The sequence below is a fragment of the Pleurodeles waltl genome, chromosome 5 (genome assembly GCF_031143425.1).
Source record: "Pleurodeles waltl isolate 20211129_DDA chromosome 5, aPleWal1.hap1.20221129, whole genome shotgun sequence".
Classification (NCBI taxonomy): domain Eukaryota; kingdom Metazoa; phylum Chordata; class Amphibia; order Caudata; family Salamandridae; genus Pleurodeles; species Pleurodeles waltl.
The window spans coordinates 285,265,504-285,292,372 of NC_090444.1; the positions used below are offsets into that span (position 1 = coordinate 285,265,504).

At 43.5% G+C, this 26,869-nt stretch overlaps 1 protein-coding gene across 3 annotated transcripts in view; it reads right to left on the reverse strand.

Annotated features, from left to right (window-relative positions):
- The window catches only part of MCFD2 (multiple coagulation factor deficiency 2, ER cargo receptor complex subunit), a 107,476-nt gene that overhangs the window by 32,261 nt on the left and 48,346 nt on the right, over positions 1-26,869 (reverse strand). Inside the window, exons 1-3 of one of the 3 annotated variants that reach the window (XM_069234027.1) lie at positions 13,830-14,070; positions 1,573-1,624; positions 1,317-1,476 (exon numbers count right to left, since the gene is read on the reverse strand). In XM_069234027.1, coding sequence (XP_069090128.1) covers positions 1,317-1,469 — 153 coding nt within the window. In that variant the 5' untranslated portion in view covers positions 1,470-1,476; positions 1,573-1,624; positions 13,830-14,070. Of the gene's footprint in view, positions 1-1,316; positions 1,477-1,572; positions 1,625-13,829; positions 14,071-26,869 lie in introns of those variants that run through there. The other 2 variants (XM_069234026.1, XM_069234025.1) reach the window with 2 other exon arrangements.

Below are 26,869 nucleotides of genomic sequence, written 5' to 3' on the forward strand. Positions count from 1 at the left end.
ATCAGTCACATCACACCCAAGCTCCCTGTGTGTGTGGCTGTCTAGAGGGAATGCACAAAGCCAGCAGTCACCCACCTCAGATGTTCATTCAGAGGCAGGCTGAAGGCACCAAATGGCAAAAGAAAAAGCCAACTTTCTAAAAGTGGCATTTTTAGAATTACAATTTAAAATCGGACTTCACCTTTAGTTGTGACTTTAATTTGTGATTCCAGAGTCTCCAATCTTGGGGGTCCTGATCCTTTGCAATTAGTAATTACACTTATAAAATGTAATAAGGTAATCTCAATGGTATCCAATGGGATAGGCCTTGCAGTAGTGAAAACAGATTTAAAAACTTTTCACTACTAGGATACGTACAACTTAAAAGTATATGTCCTAATTTTTAAATACACTGCAGCGTGCCCTTAGGCTGTCCAGTGCCAACCTTAGGGGCAACATATGTATTAAAAAGAGGTTTGGGCCCGACAAAAGGGTTAAATTATCAGGTCGACATGACAGTTTAAAACTGCACAGAGTCTGCAATGTCAGGTCTGATAAATGTTGAAGGGCTACTTAGTTCTGTGGCACAATCAGTGCTGCAGGTCGGCTAGTAGCATTACATTTAAATGCCCAGGGCACAGGTAGTGAACTTTAATGGGACATATAAGTAAATAAGCCAATTGTGGATAAGCCAATGTAACCATGTTTTAAGCAGAGATCACAAGCACTTTGGCACTGGTTAGCAGGTGTAAAGTGTCCAGAGTCCCAAAACCGGCAAAAACGAAGTCTGAAGGCAAAAAGTCAGGGAAACCATGCCAAGGATGCCAGGTCTAAAATCCTATAAGATGGATATCCACCTGTAAAGTATGGGTAATTATATGCAAGATCCAACTGCTGGTAAATAAGGACATAAATAAAAGATGGCAAAACAAAGACTCACTTTCTTATCTCAAGGTTGAACTTCCTTACTTCCTGGATTTCAACAAAGCACTACACAACACAGCCTTTGTTTTGTACTGCGACAGAGCCCAACTTTCTAAATTCTCCATGCACATTGTCACCACATGTGAGGCGGCTGAATGGTCATTACATAGCAAACGCTCAAGAGAAAGGATTATATCTATAAATTCAGAGTATTAAATCATCTCCAGTGGGCTGCTTGAGAAGTATCAGAAGCATTAACAAGTGAATAAGAACCATATTAGTATCCAAAAGACATTCTGAAATGTTTAAGCAGTTGAATACTGTTGGTCACATTTACAGAGACTTATGGTATGGACAAACCAATCTTTTAAAATGTCGCACGTAGGAATATGTAAGCAATATTTTCCGCTCACCTCTTTATGCACATGGGAAATAGCAGCTGCAAGTTCCAAACCATCCAACAAATTATTTCCATCCAAATCGTGCATTTTAAAATAATGAAGCTGAAGCTCTTGAGAAGACATCTCCTGTTCAGGTTTGTCGATTACCCCGTCTAGATGGTCCATAATGTGACTGAAAATATAACAATTCGAATTTTAAAATGTTGAACTTAACTCCCAAAGATAATTAATCTTAGATCAAAGCTTCTTCTAGAGGGTTCCACCTCACCTTTTGAATAGTTCAGCACAATCAGGGAAAACCTACAGAAAGACTTTGGAACCTGCATGTTGAATGACAAAGGAAGCCCATAACGTAAAGTCCTCCAAATAACCTTTAATTCTAAAAAACTGACAAATATTTTACCTTATCGCTATAGAGATTATTTGTTAGCAAATCATGCAATTGTGATAATGTGGTGGAAAGATAAAGAATCCCCTAGTTTTGTCTATGCAATGTACAAAATGCTCACTAATCCCACAAATATACAGGGAATATGACAAGAGGCCCAGTTCAAACCCCAAATTCTTTACACACACAAGTATCAGTATTGTACATTATATGAAATAATCATTTATTATACTCTATTCTTTGCATACAATTTATAAGAATGAATGTGACAATTATAAACAAGCATTTGCAATGCAACAGGTCTCGCATTTGCTCGAGTTAGAGATATTAGCGTTGTAAACTCCTAACCGGACTTTTCTTGCCACACTAATTGAAAGAAAAACAAGAAACGAGCGTGATCGCGCTATGTAAAACGCAGCGCGATCGCATTGAAATTAAAAAAAAAAAAAAAAACTAGCGTAATCGCGCTATGTAAAACCCAGCGCAATCGTGCTGATTTCAAAATAAAAAGATAAAGTAGTCCGGAAACCATGCTGAAAACATGAAGCCTCGTATGCTTTCAGTAGTTGGCCGGTGCGCTCTAGGAGGTCTAAACAATGGAAAAGGCATGATGTATGCATGCATTTCGGTCATAGAGTCAAGCGGATTTTAAAAGGCAAGCCCACAAACCAATGAAAGTGACAGACGTGACATGGGTGTGGTTAAAAGCCCATAGAGAGATTCCAACAGGGACGGAGTAACTGTGCGCTCTACCCTAAAAAAAAAAAAAAAAGGGCAAAGGTTAGGGAACGGTGTCTCATTTCATCACAAATCATTTATCAAGTGTCTAATTCTCTACCTAAATTTTTACACCAGAAGCAACGTGTCGGAGCAGCAGAGCAGGGAGGTGTTTGCCATTGACACCACAAGGCAGAGAGCCAGTGAGCAGCCAAAGGACTGCAAGAGCGGTAGAGAAGAGGTAAGTGGAGTAGTGCGACAGGCCTCCAGAGCAGTTCAGAGGACTGCAAACCACTACCACCCGTTAGCCACCACCCACTGAGTCACTGCATAGTCGCTGAGTGGCAAAGCAGTAAAGCTGCTGGCCGCCGCAGGTCACAACGGTGAGGAGAACCCGTGGTCTGCAATTGGGGCACTGGTCACGGCTAAAGTAGAAGGAGGCAAGTGGTGAGTCGGTGTGGGAGAGACAAGGCTTAGAGCCGCGGTACCCCACAGCAAGGGGCAGAGGCAGTGGGCATTAGGTCAGTGTGGCTTGCTCATTTGGCCCATGAACAATCATCCTCCTCCTCCCAACTCACCCCTCACCGCCAACTGGCCTGTATTTTGCTCTTATCGCACGGTGCTTACTGTATGCACTGTATCCTTTACAACTGCCCTGGAGGTATGCAGTGGAACACACAAGAAATTTACGGGGGATTGCTTGCCTGCTAGCCCTTTCTGTTGTCTAAACCTACAGATCAGCAAAGATATCAAGTTGAGCAAGCTTGAGCCTTGTCCCTTTTGCCGTGATCTCCACAACAGCTAGGGGTGTTGCAGCGCTCACTCACTGATATAAAAGAGGCATAAAACATAGCCATGATAGCTAGCTAAATGTTATGCCAATCTACAGGTGCACAGGTTTGCAAAAATGGGTAGCCACTTTTAGTGCTAGTGTGAGCGTCAGCAAAATTTATTTATTTCATCTATTTCAGTTGGACATGCTATGAGCTTGCAGGCCCCTTGATTACCCTTTGGACCAGAGGGGAGTTTCATCAGGCAGGTTCAGAAACAGCTGCAAATCCCTCAGTGTCGCAATAATTTTTGATAATACTTTCTTTCAGATTTTGCCCCATGTCTTCTCCAGTCTGTTATAAATGAGCCTGTGGATTCCCCCACCTGATAAAGTCATTAGCAATTGGTCCGATTTATCCAACTCTAAGGAAATAACGGCAAAAAAAATAAGATCGGGGCGCCTGCTTCCGGGAAAGACATGTACAAAAACTAAATCTAACCCTCTTTGGACCAAAGTTAACTTGGAAGGGAAGTTCAATTTAGAGAAGAGACCGATTCTTCACAAAGGTCAGAAGGGTTAACAGAATCTTCTGGTCCTATTCCTCTGGTAGTAGGTACTGCTTCTGGACCCCCAAGGTCACAAAACGAGAAGACAGTAGCGGCGACAGTGGTAGAGGATGCCACTGCACAACTCTCCGGTATGCTATCAGCACTAAATCCTTTGGAGACTCCTTTTGTAGACTTTGGCCTGAAGAAGGGTCATTCGGAACGTTCTAAATTTGAAGGAAAAAAAACATTATGTTGTAATGTGGACATGTGAATGTTAGACTTTAGTCCACTCTTTGGTGCAGATATAACTCTAAACAGATCATCTTTGCTTCAATATTTGAGATAGAGCCTCTGAGACTGATCCAAAGTAGTGATATGGATGTGGTGTCCTTGTTGTACTCTGGGTCGGATCTTAAATCAAGGGTGATTTTACTCCATGCTCACGGTGAATACGATAATACAAAATGATAAATGCAGGATCATCCATGTTGTTTTAAGTTTAGAGGTGATGGGAAGATTCACTGGTGGGTCTCCCCTCAGGGTGGCGAGGGGTGTAGAGGGCAGTACCCACTTTGTGGGTCTCTTAACAGTGGGTCCTGGTGGGTTATCAGGGTCTGAAAGTTTAACTTGGGGTGGTGGGGGAGGGGTAAATGGCAGGCAGGTGTCTTTTAGGGAACCATAAAATCCCAGGTTCAAACTCTGAATGACGGCTCAGAGGGTTGAGGCTGGCTACCTGGTATTTTAAATGGGGCATGCTGGTCTAAGCAATTGCGTGATACCATAATTAGTTATGAGCTTAAGGCTGTGTCATGGAATGAAGCGGGGTAAAGAATAGCAGTGAGAAATTGCATTTTTGATTCATTAATGCCAGATGTGATTTGTCTCCAGGAGACTTGGTCCGAGTTGGAACTTGTGTGTGATGATTACTACACTTTTGACAGTAATGCTAGGCCCTCTAGGAGGGGGCATGCAAAGGTGGAAGTAGCCTACTTGTTGTCAAATAGGTTTAAATGGAAGTATGAATGCTATAAAAATCCTAGAAATCGGTTTATGACCTTAATTTTGTGGGCTTTAGGTAAGGATCCCGGTGCGGCTCTCGTTTTATTAGTAAGGGTTTTTTTCTTTATTAATAAATCTTGCGACAGCAAACAAGCCTCCCATGTACTACTAGTGGGAGATTTAAATTATAAAATTTCCAATCACACTTTGCAGCAACTACAAGAGGTGGAAAAAGAGGACGCTCTGCAAATCCCTCCGACCACTTTGCCATCAAAGATTAGAACAGATAAGAGAGGGAAACTCCTACTCGATCACCCGAGAGGTAATGGCTGTATTATAGCTTACAGGAGGCTCACCTCAGACTCCTCAGCGTCGCACACGCACAAACCTCCAAGGGAAGAGGCAATTCTAAACTATGTGGTGGTACGTTGCACCTCTTTCTTTTTGTTAAGCGACTTAACGTTCAAAGACAACTCTCTTAGCGATCACAGTCTTCTGGTTTTCTCCCTGGACGTGAATATGCTGCCCACTGGCTCATGGAGGTTTGATGGGTCTCTATCCAAATCTGATAAAAAGACAGAGGACACAGTGGGACCATAACATGATTACAGGCCTGAAACGAACTAGAAATGACCCTCGAAAATCTTGAAGCATGGGTGGGGGATGAACTGGAAAGCTTCGGTAGATTATGAAGCAGCTATTAGCAGGGGCTACACAAAAAGCTATTAAGTGTAGGATTAAGGCGATTCCTCATCCACTCTTTCTTTTAAATAGGAAACTAAATGCCTTAGTTAGGAAACATTATATAGCATATTCTCCCTATAACAAAATAAATAAATTAAAAAAATTAAAAGGGGGGAGGGGGAGAAGGAGGCTCGTATTCTCCCTATAACAAAAATAAATAAATAAATAAATAAAAAAGGGGGGCCTAAGGAGGCGCGTAAAGGCCAGCATTAAAACAGAAGCCTGGGACGGGCTTTGGATCGAACTAAGGGAATCTGCAGATAAAGGACAGTCAAGGAGTTTCTGGTCACAGAAGGATATGGGTCAAGAGTGAGATCTTTTCCCTCTGCTATTGACAAGGCCAGTTGAGTTACTTTTATTTGTAATCTCTATGCCTCCAATGGGGTGGAAGTGGAAGGGTCTTTGATTAAAGGGGGGTTCAACCGCTTACAACTAACCTTCCAAAAAAGAGATTGATCTGGCCATTCAAGGAATGTTTTCCTCTACGGCGATGGGACCAGACGAAAGACTAATCTCAGTAATAAAACAAGTCGACCCCACTTGGAGTAAGATATTATTCCTGGCTTTTAAAAGCTGCTATGAAAATTTAAAAAAATGCACCCCTCCTGGTCGAGAAGTGTTATAGTCACACTGTACAAGAAGTGAGATTGAGTTTGAATGAGAAGCCTGAAGAATACAAAATCATACCTTTCGAGCAAACTGGCTTTGGGAAAAAACACGGTACTATCGATAACATGGCAGTCCTCCATATGATCAATGAAAAATATGTAAAAGAGAGAGACAGAGAGGAGGAGCGATCTATGCAGCTTATACAGACTTCAACAACATTTGATAAAGTGGACTGGGCCTTGCTGTGGAGAAAGCTTTCTATATTAGGTATGCCAAGCACCCCATCAGAGCTGGTTATCTCTCTGCACTTTTCTACCTGGTGCAGAGCATTATTAGGTCGTGACAGAGGTCTGTCTCAGGAAATACCTGCCCTTAATGAGCTAAAACAATGGTGTCTCTTAACTCTGCTCCTCTTTTGGTTATATGTCTCAGATTTACCCATACATCTATCTCAGAGTGAGGGCTCTGCCCCAAAAGTTGGTGTAAAATCTATAATTTGCCTATTATAGGCGATGACATCATAATTCTGGACCTTACCCCGAAATAATTAAATTGTCGTCTACAGACATTGAAACAGCTTGCAGATGCCCACTTTAAAAAAATTAACATCTCGAAAAGTAAAATTATGTGCTTCCATGGGAAAAAGAAACCGAAATATAGTAATTTTTGATGGTCCTTAGGGGCACAAAAGTTAGAAACCGTGAGATCGTATACTTTTTTGGGGAAAATAATGTGTGGGAATCTTAGTGATAAGACCCCTATGGAAAATAACGTGTAAAGCCAGGTCCCAAGCAAAAAGCTTAGGTGCTCTATATAGGGTGACCAGGAGGAGACACTATATTTTAAGAGGTTTGCCGAGCAAAAATCCCAGCCTTGTTACTCTATAGCTTGGAATAGACTGATGTATGGAAATGGGGCTTTCTGGATTTGATGGAAGGTAGAATCCTTAGAAAGCTCACTTCTGTTAATACCGTGACCCCAGTAGCAGCCCTAAGATTGGAGATGGGCATGCGAAGTTGCGTTTGTTCAGGGTCTGGCAGGGTGGTACACTGAGTTTCCTGTCTGTTTGAAGAAATAAATCTGGGTGGATAATGGGGGAAGGTTTACAATTTGTAGAAACTTTTCTTTTGCTCTAGATCTGTTAGGACTAGATTGTAACCTGGTATTTGCTCTAACACAGCCGCAATTGAAAGCCAGTTTAAAACAGTATAAGTGGCCCTTAAGTTGGCTAGACAAGAAAGCATGCCTTAAAAAATAAATTTAAAAAAAAAAATTAAAAAAAAAAAAAAAAAAAAGGGGGGGGTGTGGGGGGCGTCCAGAATGTATTAGTTTCCCTTCTAGTAAAAAAAGTGCAACGTTATATCATATGGAATTTATTGCATGAGGGTAGACGTTTTAGGATTGTGTTGTGGAAGGGCTTGCTCCCGCCTAATGCCCCTGTGGCTAAATGGTATGGCACTTCAGCGGAGTGTAATCTTGGTCGATCTAAATTTCAAGACCTGAATCATGTTCTCTTTGTGTGCCCTGCGCTATTACCATACCGTTGTGAATGGCCGGGACCCATGTGTTTCCAGCTATCAATATTCTCTGCCTCGGAATTATTAGTCATTGTATGCACTACCAAATGAAATGTTTTGCTACAGGATTTTTTACTTTAAGTGTTTTTAAAATCTATATTAATGGTATTGCATCTTGGCATTGCAATATTTTTAGTAGTTTTGATACTTATTGTCTACTGAGAAATGTATTATGTTTTATGTGTAATGTATATGTATTTTGGTTATTTTTTTATGTGGATCGCTTTGACAGTTCCACAGCATAAATAAAAATAAATGTGAAACTACCTAAATTGTAACAAGCTGACTAAATGCACAGCTGTATTACGTTTATGCTATGCTGAGCCATGTAAAGCCTTCTGAAGTCAGAATGGTGTTATCTTGCGCTCAGCACTTGTCTTGCTACACAGTGAACAATTCTTATGTTCAAATTAGGGTCATTACACCAAAGATCATTGTAACTGTATCTCCTTTTCTTCCATCAATACAGAACTTACAAGGTTGCTTCTCCTTGTACCCCCATTTTCGCTACAGTATTAAAGAGGTTCAGAGATTGGAAAATATTTTGTTGGATCGGTTAATGTGAAAGTGGGAAAACGTGACAATTTAGCGCATATTAAGTGATTACGCACTCAATGAATGGCTCGATAGAAAATAAGCGTATCCTTTCATCACACACATTCAATGCACGAACAGTGACCATGCTAACATGCAGCAAGGCCTGTGTTGAATGCAACATTATGAAAAACACAAAAAAAGCCATATTACACAGCTAAGTGAGATTTTTGCTCCAGAATGATTTTCACAGTCATGCTGATGTTGCACCGTGGGTGATTTCATACCTTAATTTGCTGTCAGTCAAATGTGAAGGACTACTGATACACACATTTTACACAATGCTTACTCTCTAAATGAAATTGTGCCGGTGCTCGAAGCTGTGCTCTCAAACATGCGGCTTGTGTAATTAAAATATGCGCAAACGGAATTCCAAGGTTGTGAAGCCCTAAATCCATGTTTAAGTAGCTAACGGACACACCATTCGCCTTTATCTCACTTCTGCAGATGACTGTTTTATCCCTTTGTGTGTTGGGGGGGTATGTCTTTCTGTTTCCCCATCCGCCCCCCTTCTCCCCCCAGATCTTGCTCTCAATGAAAGTCTAACGTAGATAAATAAATCCTGGTCCCCAAAAATAAGTGCTGGTGCGCCCGACCGGCAACCACCGGCTCAAATTAAGCACAGATTTTACACCCAATATGACATCTTACTACCACATTTCCTCTCTGTAGTGAGCAGCTGCACATTTACTGTGTTAGTACACCAAAGTGTAATTTTGTTCGAAATGAGTTTCTCCAAATAATGTACCCTAAATGTGCGTCTGCACACCAAGGGTACTTTCACGCCCCTTATTATGTTGCATCAAAGCCAACTCTGAATCTTAAAGTAGTGTTAATCAAATTTGAGGATGTACTGATGCACCTCTTGTGTGCCATTTCACTACTGCATTCTCATTGTACTCAGTTAAACCCCATGGCTCCATATTTCAGCTGTCACCTATTAAATCTGCTTCCCAAAACAAATTGACTACACATTTTTCCTGTGATAAAATGATGGTCACTACACACAAAAGATGTCTTCACATTGGATCACACTGCATAATTCAAATACCACTTCAGAAATCCTACTCCAATCTGCTTATCCTCGGCAAAATCTGGCAAGGAGGAGGAGTCTTTACCCACAGAAGTACCATATTTTCAAAGTGCTAACTTGAACTGTCCCTCGTTCCAACATCTCGCTGTGGAGATTACAAACAGGGAACATACGCCACTGAAGCTGAACATCTTACAATGCATAACAAAACAATTTTATTGATGGGGGACTGGACTATGGCACCGATCAATCACCTCCGCTTGGGACCAGACATTCTGGCAAGCTTTCATCATGGACTAAGAAAAAGACAGACACGTAAACATTCCTCCTCAACTTCTTTTAATCAGACAACAACCTACTACAACAGTGCACCTTCTCTAAGAGCAATAAAATCTCATTTTCGTAAAGAAACACTACATACAAATTTCTAATCCTCAATAATTGGACTGGCCATTCTACTTCATTTCTTTCAAAATCATGTTTTTAAATACACACTTTCCATGCTACATTGTAGATGGAAATGGTAAAAGCTAGAGGCACTTCACACAGTAGGAAAAAATTGTGGCAAATCCAACAGGTCTTGCTTTTTTGTGCCAAACCCAACACAAACACAGGCGTGTACAAGAGTGCAGGCTAGTTGTGCCACATCTGCGTGACTTGCCTTTTTCTGTGCCTCCTATATTTACCCCAAGTTTTTATTCCCAAAGTTTGTATAGCTGCTGTTTTTATTCCCCAAACTTTTGGTGATGGTACCCTGCACCACCCCGATCGTCAGGAATAAAATAAAATACTCGACATACAGAAAGGGGCAGGTTGCACAGACCCTGCACAAATAATACGCAAGTTTGTGTTAATTACCTCATCAAAGCCAACTCTACGGGCTTTGTAAAAACAGGTTATTTTCAATTTTTTCGACAGCTTTCCTGCTGCTGAGGGTGCATTCCCGTGGCATTGTGCAATATGAAGTGCTTCTTTCAACACTAGCAGCATTATTAAGAAATGTTATCTTTTCCATAAATGAAGACAGAAAACGTTACCAACCTAAAACAGTTTCCAGCTAGTTGTACAAGTTCTGCATTATCCTGCAATGTAGTGTATTTGTGCACGTCTGTCCGCGGAGCAGGTATAAAGAGTTGTTTTTCCCTAGACCGTGTTCTGCCAGGAGGTAGACTCGGTATTTGAGAGCCCACGGTCACATCTACACAGCAGTTTGAGAGAGGAACACGAGATGTGCCATTCCCAGTTTTTGAATCTAATAGAAAACAACCTTTTTGAATGGTGCTTAGGAACTGACAGAGCTAAGGAAATATGGCTATGTCTGCTAGTGCCTCAGCTGCCTTAAAGGAGGCTTAGTTTAGTGTGGAGGCCGCACTGTTGGCCCCTGTGGTAAAGTGGGTTTTATAGCATGATGTTTTCTAAATGGGACACTATTGTCATTATTATGAAGACTTGTAAAATGCACCACTACGCTGAACAGACGTCATGGCACTGGCGGAGTTTTACACCACTGACAGGAGGACTAGGCTTGTGGAAAAGGTCAGGTTGATAATAAGCGTTTTACTAAAGGGAGTTAAGTTGGATGTTTGTCGGCTTTTGGCAGGCAAGGAGTCCCACCGTTTAGCAGATAAAAATTAGGGCCACCCACCCGGGCTCTCTTAACATGGGGTGACCGAATAAGTTCAGCTTTAGCCGATCAGAGATTGCGGAATGGATGGTAAAGCAGAGCTCTGTGTCTAGGCCATGCTGGTCCCGAGATAGGGAAGGCTCTCTGCGCAATGCACAGCGATTTAAGAACACAGTGCTTGCAAAGGGGACACCAATGCAGTTCTTCAAGATGAAGGGACAAAGTCTGACAGGCGCAATCCAGGCCGCAGCATTTTGTACTGCGTGGGTGGCGGTTTAGAAAAGCATTTAAGACAAAATAGAGGGAGTTTCCATATCCATGCAATAAACAGCGAGAGCCAGAAAAATGGTTTTAAGAGCAGGTATTGGTAGGAAAGGGCATTTTCTTAAACTTTTTAAGCAGCGCTAAAAATATAGCTGCGATACAGTCGGGAAGGGTCACGAAACCAGACTGCAGTCAAAGAAGGCACCAATACTGTTTGGCAAGAGACGTAGTAGTGCGGTGGAGCTCAACTTACGGGGTGGCGGGGGAAGGTGGTCACCAAGTGGAAAACCATATGGATGACTGGTCACCAAGCTTAATAACCTCAATTTTATCACTAAAAAATGTTATACATTTGACCTTCCCCTACGAGTCTACTGCCCACATACGTGCACAGAAGCGTTCTTGGGTAGGGGTTGTGTCGTCTGAAAAACATACCACTATTGGGGCATCATCTGAACGGGAAGGACAAGACCTCAAAGCTGAATGAGCTAACCAAGGCAGAAAGGGGAGCTGTATTCACAATGAGTAACGTAGGACTCAACGAAGAGCCCCGTCGTAGTCAACATTTAACAAATGCCTCAGGCAAGCGCAAAGGGACAAGCCGATTGGATTGTGTCCTACTGGATAAAAACGAGGAGAGCCAGCTAAAGCCTAACGGTGGAGAGGAGACGGGGATTGGTGTCTGCACACTGCTCTAGAGCCGCGACCACACTACCTGCCGGGCCTAGAAGCCAGGATGCCACTCGGAGACTCTGGGATTAACAGGCGAAAATGAGCAGAGGGGTGAACAAAAGAACGCCAGGTGAGCAGGGCGCGCAATAAGACAAACAAGATGGAACTGAGCGGAGGTGACCAGAATCAGGGCAAGGGGGCAGTAGGGCAAGGGGGCAGTAGTGCGAGGAGTTGGTGGAAATGGAATGAGAAAACTGACGAATGGCAGTCACGCTTCCTACGGATTTAAGAATCACCTGGTGGGTCGGTGGACCAGGCTGGAAGAGATGGAGTGTTGGACAATGCAAGAATTCAACGCACCCAGACAGGGGAAGACCAACGCTGGCTCAGCAGTACCCGGGAGAATATGACTGAAATAACTGAAGCAACCTCGGAGAAATAAGGTGCCAGCAGAAAGGAGATAGCCGAGTTGGGAAGGTGGGGGGTGGAGTGAGATTCGGGGGAAGTGAGAGCTGGACGACAAAGCTTCGATGTTTCTTCTGCGCCGAAGTTCGCCCGGTGTCTGGCCCACTTTGAAGAGAGATCAAGACCAAGACCTACTGAGCTCTCTAAGCCAAAGAAAACAGCCCCTCGAGTACGGAACAATTTCTCCCCGCCCAAAATAAAGCAGAAATGACAAGAACTAAAGGAGGAGCCCGTACTAGGTGAGGACGAATAGAAAAGTACACTTGAAGACATCACTTAGTAGCAGTCGCTAGCACCCCAGAACAAGACCCACCTGGAGACTGGAGACACGGACAGGGGGGGGGCATCATACCTGCTAAGCCCCTAACAGACAATTTAAAAAGGCAGAAAGGAAACCTGGTAAGGACTAGCAAGTAAAATAGAATCCTTATCTTATTTGGCTGTCATTATGGAGTTTGGTGCTCACGAGTCCACACCCTTGCACCGCAGCGAAGCAACATCGAACCTCGGCATTTATGGCTGCAGGGGTTGTGCGTGGTGCAAGCTCAATGCCTCGCATCGAAGCAGAGCGGGGACGGCCCACGTCTTATATGGCTGCCATTGTGGGGCCCTGGCACTAGCTTAGAATCCGTCCCTACAGGACATAGATGGTTGCAACTGTGGGGTTTGGTCCTCTACAAGAGCCACCCCTTTGTAAGGAAATTGCCAAGCGTTGGTCCTTGATGAGCTACCACTGTTTGGTTTAGTACTTTGTGAGAGTCTCCTCTCATACACTGAAGCCCGTCTGCTGATGCCAGAAGATGGGGCTAGAGAGCTGCTAATGGACAGTGTCGGACTAAGAAACAGTACAGTGCACGCTGTACGGTTCCAAAAGCAGAACCTTTTGCATTCGTTCTGTGGTTGATTCAATTTAACTTTCATACTAGAAATCAGAAGGGTGTACTGCACACTTTCTGTGAGAGCAGTGTCTTCCGGGCTTGTAAGGCAACATCTTTAGCACGTTAAACGGCGTCCACACGTATCTGCTTAAAGGCACACGAATCATGTACCCTCGCACCACATATGAATGCCAAACACTGAATAAGAAACCCTGAAATGGGCAGCCGCGCAGAGCTTAAGATATTAAGGGCCTATGGAACTTGTAAAACGGTGGACGGAATATCCGTCACCTTAATAAGGGAGTAACCCCTCCCCCAAACTCTAAAACAGGCCCTATGTCTGGAAAGAAAAGTTTTGTTTTACCTATTTAATTTGACAAGGTTATCTTACCTTATAAGGTCATACTGAATCACTGCGCCCAGTATCGCAGCCTGGCTCGGATGCTTTTGGTCCCAGGCGTCATACTGGGAACAGAACACAGAAGTGATGCAATAACGTATGCTAGATCGTTTCCTGATTTCCATGCCTTTAAAAAGCCATAAACAAACCTAAACTATGAAAAATGCAGCTCGAACAGACGCGAATGCGCGTAAAAATAAATTCCGGACAACTGAAAGAGGCCAAGACAGCCTGATGTTACCTCGAGGTCTGCAAACGTATACACTCCCAAAGATTTCAACTTTCAGAGAAACAAGTAAAAGTTCCGACCCCGAAAACAAGGGCCAGTCGAGGGGTAGTAGTGTCTTGGACACAGCAGGGCGAGAACTAGCTTCCAAGCCGAGATTACGGTTTCTTACTCCTAACATATGACCCAATACCGAAGTAGCTTTGGTTGGTTTTTTTGGATCGTTTCACAAGCGGAACTGGTTTCTATAATGCTGGAATACACCTGGAAGGTCACGCGGTTCAGCTTTAAATACCGTTTCACGAAGCGATTTCACTGAGCCAATCCTCAATGTTTAGCTGCACACGGCAAGACATGATTGGACCATTGCAGTGCAGGCTCAGCCACGCCTCAACCACGCCTGCCCAAGCTTGCGCCGTTCTGACAAAACTGTAGTGTGGACAGTGCCGTGGTTTCAGTAAGTTCGTCCATCAAGTGGAGAGAGGGCAAGTTCCCCCTTCTTACAAGGAAATAATAGTTTTCTTTTGCAACATGAATCTCAACTAGATTCACGAGCTGTACATAAATGATCAAGTACAGCTTACAACGGTTGTGGGTTCGAATAGAAGAAATTGGGAGTTAACTTTCCTAATACAGCTTGTCTCTCCCGTGTACCAAATGAAGGTGTTAAGCTCCCAATTACTGCTCTACAAGTGCCTTGGAAAGGTACATTTCCTAAATGCTGTCGTAGTTCGTTTGAGTGTTCTTGAAACTGCTCTTTTATCATTTAGGCTTTTTACCACACCTGAAATAATTCACCATACAAGTTCATCTACTGTAGTTTCTAAATAAATAAATATACAGTGATGGTTGCCACAGAAGTTCTAGTCAGGACCCAGTTTTCATAGGAAACTGATTTTTTGTTTTGCTAATAAGTGGCCCCATTTGGTTAATCTACACAAAAGTTTCCAAAAAAAACACAGGCTCATCCACCTCAGCTCCTTCATGGAAAGTTTCAGGGTGCCCAGTCAAGCAAGGGTTGATAAAAAAGTCGAAAGGGGGGGTCCCAAAACACATTTTTCCCATGCAGTTTCTCTATAGGAAGTTCAGACAAAATGGCTGAACAGAAATAAACCAAATTTTGCAGAGAGTTAGAGCTTTACCCAGAAAGCATGCCGTTTGTGATTTGGTCAAAATCCTTTCAGACTTTTGAGAAAAATTAGGCTCAAATTTATAGATACCTAGGGAATAGGGTTTACAGCAGGAAAAAAACCCTGCTGCACACAGCCAAGGGCAGCACACAGGGAGCCCGTGGGACTGGGGGGAAATGAGCTCAGGGTCTGGCTAAAGCTTAACCCCACGCTGCACACAAACTGAAGTAGCATAACTTTTGCACTTGCCATGTACTGCTTATGATCTCACATATTACATCCCTCATGACATGTTCTATGATATCATTGATAACTTCTCCGATGACGTCAGAAATTACATCATTAATGACATCCCTCTGCATAGCAAAAAGCGCAAGTTATAGTTACTTCAGGTAACTATAACTGTGATATTCAGTGGTTCTTTGAGTTTAAAATAGTATTTTTTAACTGACAGTTTCACCTAACTATAACCTCACTTTAGCCTGTTTTTTCAGTGAATACAATAACTTCTATTTCCTACCCTCCCCTTAATTCTAATACTGTAAAACAGGACATCCCTCTAGACCTCAATGTATGCAAAACTACTGTGTAATAGTCTATCTTTGAAAATGTAATTAAAATGAAAACGGGATATGGCTGTGGAATGAATTAAAGAGGAGTGTACTCTGAGGCTATGAATGAACTAATGTTTGTTAGCACTCATTTATTTCACCCTTCCAAGTGACTTGACTCCCACAAGGAATGCAACTTTAAACGATGCACATGCTTCCGTAGGTTTAGCTAGTGGGACAAATGGAGGCACAATCAGTCAACATGCATAACTCAAAGTTCAAATCCTCTATATTTCTCTGTAAAAATGGTTACATTATTGGGATCTTAAACAAGGAATTGCTGTAGCTGGCTTTCTATAAACCGTTAAGGCTGCTAGGTGTACTTCAATAGATACATGTGGCACCCTTTCCAAGTAGGGACCACAATCCTAGTCAGGGAAAGCCAAAAACAAACACATCCTAAATGAACCTGTGCTCACCCTCTGGTAACTTGGCAAAGAGCAGTCAAGCTTAACTTAAGACGCAATGTGTAAAGTATGTGTGCAACACTTGGTTACAGTAACACAGTGAAAGCACAGACTCCACACCAGTTTAGAAAAATAGAGAATATTTATCTGAGTAAAACAAGACCAAAATGACCAAAATCCAATACGTAGAAGTCGAGATATGAATTTTTAGAAATTTATGGTAAAAACAGTGCAAGTCCAAAGTTCAGACCAACAGCAATGGAGGGTAGGCCAGCTACAGAACCCACACAGGGTCCACTGAAACAGTACCTTTGATAAAGCAAAGCATTGACGTGGAGGGCACGATACATCCGTTTTAGCAGAAACCAGCTGAAGAGACCACTTCTAAGAGCCCAGGACTAGAGAGGGCACCTCATGCAAGGGGAGGACCCAGAGATGGCAGAGTCCAGCAGAACCAGGTGAACTGCAAGCAGTCTTTGATGTCCCAGAGACTGCAGAGAACAGGGTGCAAGCCAACAAGGTCTTGGAGAATCTTGGGTTCAGGGATGTAGTGAACAGGTCCAGTCCTTCTCATTCCAAGCAAGAAACAGTGGGTAAACACAACATAGCAAGTAGCAAAGTGGAAGTCCATCCAACAGCATAGCACAAAGTAAGCAGTTGGCCAACACAACAACGGAGTTGCAGAGTGGCAGTCTGCCTGGCAGCATAGCAGTCCTTCTTCCTGGAAGAATGCCCTTGGTTCCAGTACAGTTCCGATTTGGTCAGGTTTAGCATCCAGTACTTATACCCAAATGTGCCTTTGAAGTTGAGGAGACTTCAAAGAGGCATTTGAAGATCACAAGGTCCCTGCCCTTCCTTCTGTTTCTCCAGACACTCTACAGGGGGTTATACAGCCCTTTGTGTGGAGAGAGGCACAGTGCTAAACTCCGATTCCCCCCCCAACCAGGCCAGTTAATGGCCCATTAAGTCACACCTAAGCTCCCATTTTGCATTCCCTCAAGACAGTCACACAAGAAGCCCAGCTGTCACCAACCCCAGACATGTATTCGGATACAGGTAGAGGCACACAATGGTTAAAGTAAGAAAATGCCAACTTTCTAAAAGTGGCATTTTCAGACTTTTAAATACGACTTCACAATAAGTTGTGATTTTAAATTGTGAGTTCAGAGACACCAAACTTTTATCTTTTCCCAACTGGAACTCATACCTAAAAGCTGCTTCAAGATAACTCCAATGTTACCCTATGAAAGAGATAGGCCTTGCAGCAGTAAAAACAAGTTTTTTCACTACTAGGACATGTTAAACTTAAAAAAAAATATGTCTAACTTTTTAAATACTTTGCACCCTGCCCTTGGCGCTAACTAGAAACTACCTTAGGGGTAACTAATTGTAATAAAAAGGAAGGTCTGGGCCTGGCAAGTGGATACACTTGTCAGGGCGAAAGGGCAGATTAAAACTGTACACACAGGCTCGGCAGTGGCAGGCCGGAGACATGTGTACAGCACCACTGTTGTGGGTGGTACAATCAGCGCTGCACTAGTAGCATTTAATTTACAAGCCCTGGACACATACAGTGCATTTTACTAGGGACTTACAAGTAAATTAAATTTGCCAATGGTGGATAAGCCAATGTTCCCATATTTTAAGGAGAGAGCACAACTACTTTATCACTCTTAGCAGTGGTAAAGTACACAGAGCCCTAAAGCCAACAACAACAAAAAAGTCAGAAAATGAAGAAGAGGAAGGCAAAAAGTCTTGGGATGACCCTGCAGAAATGGCCATTTCCAATAATACACAATAGGTTGATGTCTGGTGCGTCTTAAAGGTTTGATACACCAAACAATCCACATATGAGATTTTGCTTTGTGTAGCCCAAACACAAACCATTTCCTGTTAAATTAACACACAACAATATATTCTGACCTTTAGCCAGCCTCAACAGTCCATTACATATGACCAGTAAGTTCTGAATATTTGATTAATTTACAGTGATACTCTCCATAGGAAAATGCCCGTTTTTGAGTGGTCCCCCCCCATTACTGCTAGATTTTATTGCTGGTTTTTGCACACTGGAACATTGCTGTCCACTGCCCAGTGAATATGCTCTGACCCCTAAACATATCAAATTTGTCTATGCTCTCAATTGGCATATTTAACTTACCTACAAGTCCCTGGTATATGGTACCATGTGCACATGAGGCCTTTAAGTTAAATATCATCAGTGGACTGCAGCACACATTGATTCACCACCACTAGAGTGGCTAGGCAAAACATGACTGCAGGCCTGCCACCAGTAACCTGGCTGTGCAGGTTTAAACTGCAAAATCAAATTGTCAAAATAACCCCTTTTGACAGGCGTATTCTCTCTCATTAAATATTAATAAGTCACCCCCCAAGTATGCTTGAATGCCTAATAAGAAGTGTATGGTTTTTAAAAGGACATGTAAAAGTTTAATGTAAAACACGTTCTTTCAGTGAGGGAGCCCCAAAAGCCGTTTTCACTGCAGCAGGGTTAGCTGCTCCATAAGAATGCATTGAGAGATAATTTTAGAATGTAATAAGATTAGGAACCAGCTAAAAAGCCCAGTCTTGGATTTCTTTTCAAAATATTATAAAATCGAATTCATCAGTAAAGTTGGATTTGTACTAAATATTTTACAAAACACACTTGGAAAAAAACAAGCATTTGCCATGCAGTAGGTCTTGCATTTGTGAGAGTTAGAGCTATTGATATTTCAAATGACAATGTCTTTTACTCATGTGTTTTGGTTTGGAGTGGAGTGAATGTATGTGGTGCGGAGTGGAATTAAGTGGCATAGTGAACACATGGAGTGATAGCAGAATAGTCAGAAAGGATGATCGAGGGATATGTAGTTTGTGCATTAAGTGATGAATGAACTCCAGATGAGAGAGAGAGAGAGAGAGAGAGAGAAACAGAGAGACAGCCACAGACCCATAGAGGGAGCACCTGTGTACACACGCAGACTCCCCAAGAAGAGGAGAACAGGGTGGATTTGATGGAGGGAAACCTTAAAAAACCACGGTAAAGAAACTGTGCTTGAAGATCTTAAGAGAACCACCCGAGAGAGATGGAAGAGTTTGTGAGAGAGCGAGAGAGGAATAAGGGATAGTATGAGTGAGGGAATGAGAGAGACAAATGGAAGGGGCACAGAAAAGGTACACAGAAAAGATGCACCACTGGCAGCAGCAATGCATGTTTCCTCACATTCAGCTAAGTAGAGCAAAGGCAGCAGAAGGCTAAGTCATTCACTTAACTAAATAAATCTCACAGTCCTGGCCAAGGTACAATGTACTCATCATCTACCTCTGACCCAGTCATCAAGGGTATATTTCTTTCATATTTTCGTAGAGGTGTATCTAGCACTGGCAGTGGACTGACATTGAAGGCATACCACTGCAATGCCTGCTTTCTGCTCACACTATAGTTGCTGGACTAGAAGCAGATACATGCTCAGGATGCACCTCCATCCAGTTGGGTGCTGCACTCTACTATTCCACTCTAGTATGGAGTGAGAGGTAGACGCAGCGTTTATCGACCATGCACATTTACATCACTCAGATAACTCACAGGACCATTTCAAATATATCATGTATTATATATGCATAGAATGCACTAGAAAAAATATTTAGGACTCATAACAACGTTTGAAAATTATGCAGAGTAACTTTTTCCAAATCTTTCCAGAAATGTTCTAATTGTAATGCTCAACTGTCTATTTGCTTCTGAATCTACACACCTTAGAACCCTCGATTTTTCAGTTGCCAAGTAATTACTTACACTCTTTCAATGAAAACTTGTTACATGAATACAAACATTTCACGAAGAGCTATTATTTCATATCACTGCCCGCAGTACAGCTATAAGTCTCGAACTCGGGACCTACTAGTGTCCGAGAGCAGCATTCATACCTCCTTTAGCAGCTTTCAGACAGGCCATTTGCCTGTGTGCAAGCCATGGGAACGTTAGATCCTCTGTTAAACAAGTGACATTGTTTCTTCTTACAAATAGCTTCAAACCATTTACAAATTGTATAGACACTAGAATCTGCTAGGGATACTCTGCTCCAGCACCCCCCCCCCCCCCCCCCCAAAAAAAAAAAAACTATCAGGAGTTAAATCTTGCTTGGTTACAAGGAGTTTGAAAGAAAAACCTGCACGATGTAATTTTTTTTCTAACACACAACAAAAAAACCTAAATACCTAAAAGGACCAGCACATATTTATCAAAATATATAACACAGTTAGGAAAGCACAAATGACGCACTATTTTTGTAATTATGAAGGGTGATGAAGACCAAGCCTTTAATAGGATCAAAACAAAGGGAGACATCTTACTTGATGATGCACAGATGGTAAATATTCACAGGGCCCAGATTTCAACAAATTATACTTCGTGCGCTGTATGGTTTTATCAGTAAAATTGCATGGCTGTGCAAACTGAGTGGCTATTTAATTAGAAAATGTATTGTCTGTTAATGACAATGCGCTACCGCATTTGGCTTTAGTGATTTGACAGTGTACTCTAAAACACACCACCTACTGAATACCAGATCCTTACCTCTCTCCTGAATGGGTGTGGCTCCTTTGCCACACTTGTGCTTTGTGTAATGCATGCATTTTTCACAATCATGATGTAACGTTAATAATAGCTCCCCCACTCAAATTTTTTTTCCATCACCACTGATTGCCCAATTCACAAATGTTATTACAGAAAAGGGAGCTCAAACTATTATCATGGCATCTGTGCAACTGCTAATTCGGGAACTGGATATTTAAGCATTACAAAGCATAAAATGTTTTTTACAGCGGCCCAGATGCTTTCATGGGGGCAAGATTCTGTCAACTGCACGTCGACTGCGTGGCTGAGGAGGGCTGCATTCAATTGGCCACCCAGAAGGACTTGCTGTGCGGGGTCAAATGACAGCAATAAAGAGAGAGTTCCTGTGTGCAGGGCTGCGGCCTTGGGCCTCCACATGCACACACCCCATTTTTAGGTCGAGCATTCGAGGCCTCTTGTATATACTTTAGTATATACTTCTATACTTCTTTGTGGGGTTTGTGCTTTTTCACTGGTTTGTTTCAGTGTCCTTAAAAAATCCTTGCTTGCTAGTGGTCAATCCTTGCTCTTTGTCCCACCTTTTCCACAGTTGTACACTCCCCTGGAGCATGGCCCTAGTACTTGTACCCTTCCACTTGTGCCTATGAAGCATGTGCTTAGGGATTACTTTGTTCAAAAGCTAATAGCATTTGACCAGAGCGCTGGATGCTTCAGTGGCCCCAGTCTGTTTCTGTTAACAGGGCTCTAGTCTATTACTTACTTTTCATCTGCAGTGATGTGTGACTTTGTTTATTCCATTCATTACTCTCCCTCGCACATTTTCTGTTCTTGCATTAAAAATGCTTGTTCCTTTTGTCTGTCTCTGCGAGCTCAGCAGCGCTTTGAACCGGCTGCTTATGTCAACTGTTTTACTTTTTATTTTCAGTTTGTGGCACTAAAACGCTAATAGCTGAAACTCTAGCGAACACGAGAGCTATTGCAGTTCAAATGTTTGGACTTTTATTTCCACACAGACTGAAAACAAAACAGTCAGTAATTTACAACGCTATGAGCTCTAACTCGAGCAAACACGAGACTATTGCATTCCAAATGCTTGTTTACTTTATTTTATATAGCGCAGAGCAGGCTTGGAAGGTGTTTGGGGCTGTACAGAGGTGGTATTACCAAAGGCAGAAGCAAGACCATAACAGTTCATGATAGTGAAAAAAGCAATTAACAGGCAGGCTGGAATCCAATAAAATGTAGTCTACAAGTAGTATTTTTAGAACAATAAACTAGACGAGTTCAAATTTAGAGGCACGGGGCAGCTATAAATATAATCAAGTATGAACAAGAAACCACAACTCACAAATTGCACTGGGTTATATTTATTTGTACATTGCTGCAACACCACCACCACATCCAACACAACCTAAATGACGTCTGCACTGGCACATCTCAGGACAGACTGGAAGGGGAGTGCCTATATGTATGACAAACAATGAATCCTTACGAATTGAACACAGAGCATCAAACTAGAGATATAAAAGAAGGACTATATCACGCTTGTGTTTCATGTTGTAGGAAAAACACTGTATTGTTGCCTTTCTTAGCGGTACAAAAACACAAGTACCCTTCAGAATGCCTTAAAGCATTAAAATTAGTTGTTTGTAATCACCGATATAAATAGAGAGGATGTGGCACAACAGCTAGAGTTGCCAACTTCAGAGCTAGGGAGCCAGGTTAGAGTCTCGGTGTTAAACAATGATGAAACGGAAACAAAAAGACAATGCAGAACACCTGCAAACAGACTCCCCTCGGGTGAATGCGTAGCAGAAGTAACACAGCATTTCTAAAACAGGGGCAGAAACATGTATAACATCAGAATACGAGCCGAGGCAGCAAGCAATTAAAAAAAAAAAAAAACAACAATAAAAAGGGAGTTCCCCCAAACAACAGATAATCAAAGCGAGTGGAAACTGTACTTGCACGGTGCTCCTCAGTCAAGAATGGAAGTAAGGTATCGGCTGCGCAAACCAGATAGGAGGCAGCAAAGAAGGGCAACACTGCAGTCAACCTATGGTAAGCAGAAGGAGGACTCAAAGTCCTTTTACCCAGTACAGCAGGCCATGCACACTACTTAGGCTCAACTTAAATGTCACCATTTGCCGGCTTAAAAGTGTCTAGAAGCCCATTTGCGTGCGCTTCCAACTTAAGCTGGAGCTGAATAGCTCCTTGATGAGGTGCACACTTGCTCCCAGAGCTGAAACCAAGGCCTTGGGGTTGGAGAGGTGTTTAGTTCCTCTGACCTAACAACCATATAGACAGTGCCCAAGAAATGAATTATCTTCAAATGGTCTATCCTGTCTCAGGCATATGTTGCTAAGACTTGGACCTGCCCATCTTTTGCCCTTGAGCCAGCCAGACACCAATCCCACGTGGTTTTGAGAGACCACAGAGAAGGAGGAGGAGCTAATTACCCTGGCCATACCTCTAAAGTGGGCAAATGAGCTCTGCACAAGGGAATAAAGTTTCTGCCATCTTAGTTTTAGGCAGAAAGGGGAACTGTAGGAAGTTGGCTCTGTATGCACTATTTCAAAGTAAGGAATAGTATGCACAAGAGTCCAAGGGTTCCCCTTAAAGGTAAGATAGTGGCAAAAAGAGATAATACTAATGCTCTATTTTGTGGTAGTGTGGTCGAGCAGTAGGCTTATCAAAGGAGTAGTGTTAAGCATTTGTTGTACATACACACAGGCAATAAATGAGGAACACACACTCAGAGACAATTCCAGGCCAATAGGTTTTTGTATAGAAAAATATATTTTCTTAGTTTATTTTAAGAACCACAGGTTCAAATTCTACATGTAATACTTTGCATGAAAGGTATTGCAGGTAAGTACTTTAGGAACTTTGAATAATCACAATAGCATATATACTTTTCAAATAAAACAAATATAGCTATTTTAAAACTAGACAGTGCAATTTTCACAGTTCCTAGGGGAGGTAAGTAATTGTTAGTTCTTGCAGGTAAGTAAACCACCTACGGGGTTCAAGTTTGGGTCCAAGGTAGCCCACTGTTGGGGGTTCAGAGCAACCCCAAAGTTACCACACCAGCAGCTCAGGGCCAGTCAGGTGCAGAGTTCAAAGTGGTGCCCAAAACGCATAGGCTTCAATGGAGAAGGGGGTGCCCCGGTTCCAGTCTGCCAGCAGGTAAGTACCAGCGTCTTCGGAGGGCAGACCAGGGGGGTTTTGTAGGGCACCGGGGGGGACACAAGTTAGCACAAAAAGTACACCCTCAGCGGCACGGGGGCGGCCGGGTGCAGTGTGCCAACACACGTCAGGTTTTCAATTGGATTCAATGGGAGACCAAGGGGTCTCTTCAGCGATGCAGGCAGGCAAGGGAGGGGCGCTCCTCGGGGTAGCCACCACCTGGGCAAGGGATAGGGCCTCCTGGGGGGTCACTCCTGCACTGGAGTTCCAATCTTTCAGGTCCTGGGGGCTGCGGGTGCAGGGTCTTTTCCAGGCGTCGGGATCTGGGAGTCAGGCAGTCACGGTCAGGGGGAGCCTCGGGATTCCCTCTGCAGGCGTCGCTGTGGGGGCTCAGGGGGGACAACTTTGGTTACTCACAGTCTCGGAGTCGCCGGAGGGTCCTCCCTGAAGTGTTGTTTCTCCACCAGTCGAGTCGGGGTCGCCGGGTGCAGGGTTGCAAGTCTCACGCTTCTGGCAGGAAACGCTGTTGCCTTTAAGTTGCACCTTTGGAAACAAAGTTGCAGCCTTGGGTGAACAGGGCCGCTGTTCTCTGGAGTTTCTTGGTCCTTTTAGAGCAGGGCAGTCCTCTGAGGATTCAGAGGTCGCTGGTCCTGGGGAAAGCATCGCTGGAGCAGTTTTCTTCCGAAGGGGGGAGACAGGCCAGTAGAGCTGGGTCCAAGGCAGTTGGTGTCTCCGTCTTCTTTGCAGGGTTTTTCAGCTCAGCAGTCCTCTTCTTCTTAGGTTGCAGGAATCTGAGTTCCTAGGTTCAGGGGAGCCCTCAAATACTAAATTTAAGGGCGTGTTTAGGTCTGGGGGGTTAGTAGCCAATGGCTACTAGCCCTGAGGGTGGGTACACCCTCTTTGTGCCTCCTCCCCAGGGGAGGGGTCACATTCCTATCCCTATTGGGGGAATCCTCCATCTGCAAGATGGAGGATTTCTAAAAGTTAGAGTCACCTCAGCTCAGGACACCTTAGGGGCTGTCCTGACTGGCCAGTGACTCCTCCTTGTTATTCTCATTATTTCCTCCGGCCTTGCCGCCAAAAGTGGGGCCGTGGCCGGAGGCGGCGGGCAACTCCACTAGCTGGAGTGCCCTGTGGTGCTGGAACAAAGGGGGTGAGCCTTTGAGGCTCACTGCCAGGTGTTACAGCTCCTGCCTGGGGGAGGTGATAGCATCTCCACCCAGTGCAGGCTTTGTTACTAGCCACAGAGTGACAAAGGCACTCTCCCCATGTGGCCAGCAACATGTCTCGAGTGTGGCAGGCTGCTAAAACCAGTCAGCCTACACGGTTAGTTGGTTAAGGTTTCAGGGGGCACCTCTAAGGTGCTCTCTGGGGTGTATTTTACAATAAAATGTACACTGGCATCAGTGTGCATTTATTGTGCTGAGAAGTTTGATACCAAACTTCCCAGTTTTCAGTGTAGCCATTATGGTGCTGTGGAGTCGGTGTTTGACAGACTCCCAGACCATATACTCTTATGGCTACCCTGCACTTACAGTGTCTAAGGTTTTGCTTAGACACTGTAGGGGCACAGTGCTCATGCACTGGTGCCCTCACCTATGGTATAGTGCACCCTGCCTTAGGGCTGTAAGGCCTGCTAGAGGGGTGACTTATCTATACTGCATAGGCAGTGTGAGGTTGGCATGGCACCCTGAGGGGAGTGCCATGTCGACTTACTCGTTTTGTCCTCACCAGCACACACAAGCTGGCAAGCAGTGTGTCTGTGCTGAGTGAGGGGTCCCCAGGGTGGCATAAGATATGCGGCAGCCCTTAGAGACCTTCCCTGGCATCAGGGCCCTTGGTACCAGGGGTACCAGTTACAAGGGACTTACCTGGATGCCAGGGTGTGCCAATTGTGAAAACAAAAGTACAGGTTAGGGAAAGAACACTGGTGCTGGGGCCTGGTTGGCAGGCCTCAGCACACTTTCAAATCAAAACATAGCATCAGCAAAGGCAAAAAGTCAGGGGGTAATCATGCCAAGGAGGCATTTCCTTAAAGGAACTCTGGGATTGACTGCAGCAGGACACACAGGAACGGATGCCCAATTTGGTAGGGTTGCCCCTGGTAACGTTTAACGTGTTGATTAGAGAGGGGCGAGGAGTTACTCCCACCCACAGGCTAGTGCCAGGCATAAGTGTGGCACCCCTGCTCTTCAGACCACAACTGGACCTGTGGAAGACAGATCAATGCCTGCATTTGCTGTCAAGACCTGTGAGGAGAATCCAAGGGATGGACCAGCTCCCATGAGACGCCACAGTCAACAAGGACCTGATCACCACAGAAGACACTCAGGGCTCATAAAAATGAACTTATCTTGCGTGAGCTTTTCTCACCTAAATCAATGGTTTTGCCAAGAATCCATCCCGACACCGAAATCTGCCAATGTCGAACTTCTTCCGTCGGCGCTAGCTTACTGCCAGTTTTTTGTTAAGGCTGTCGATGTCGAGAATGTGACTTTCATACAGGGACAAACCTAGTATCTGACCCATGCTTGATCGAGATCTGCCTGAAAAGTTACCACCAACTTGGTCTAGCGTGACCAACTGCCCGCAGTTGGTGTGTTCCAATTTTTGGTGCCTTTTTTTATTTAAAATGTCAGAAATGCATATCCTCGCTTCCCTTTATTGGATTTTTATTGCTTTGCTGCTATTCTGTTCATTAAATATATTCTATAATTCTAAACTAAAGAGGGATTTTTATTGTGTTGTTAACTTTTTTGCTACTTTGACATTTTGAATTACTTGGCACATTTTCGTAATTTAAGCCAGTCTTAATCTGTGCCATAGCTAAGAGGGGTTGAGCTGAGCTTTATCTTTACTGGGCCTAACAAGAATAGTGACATTACGTGTGGTGGACCACCACCGGGTAATTTTTCTCCTCCCACTTAAACTAGCTAGTGGGATAGCTATACTTAAACATCCATATTAATACAGGCGTTTTCAGCCAGGCAAAGGACCCCGACTGAAATCAGAGCTACTGCACCATCAGAAATGCTTAATGCAGGGAGCCACTGTCAGATAAAGTTTTAAAAAAGAAACAACTTCAATGCCTAAAGATGTTCAAACCTGTCTCTGATAAATAATGTTTGCACACTTAGGA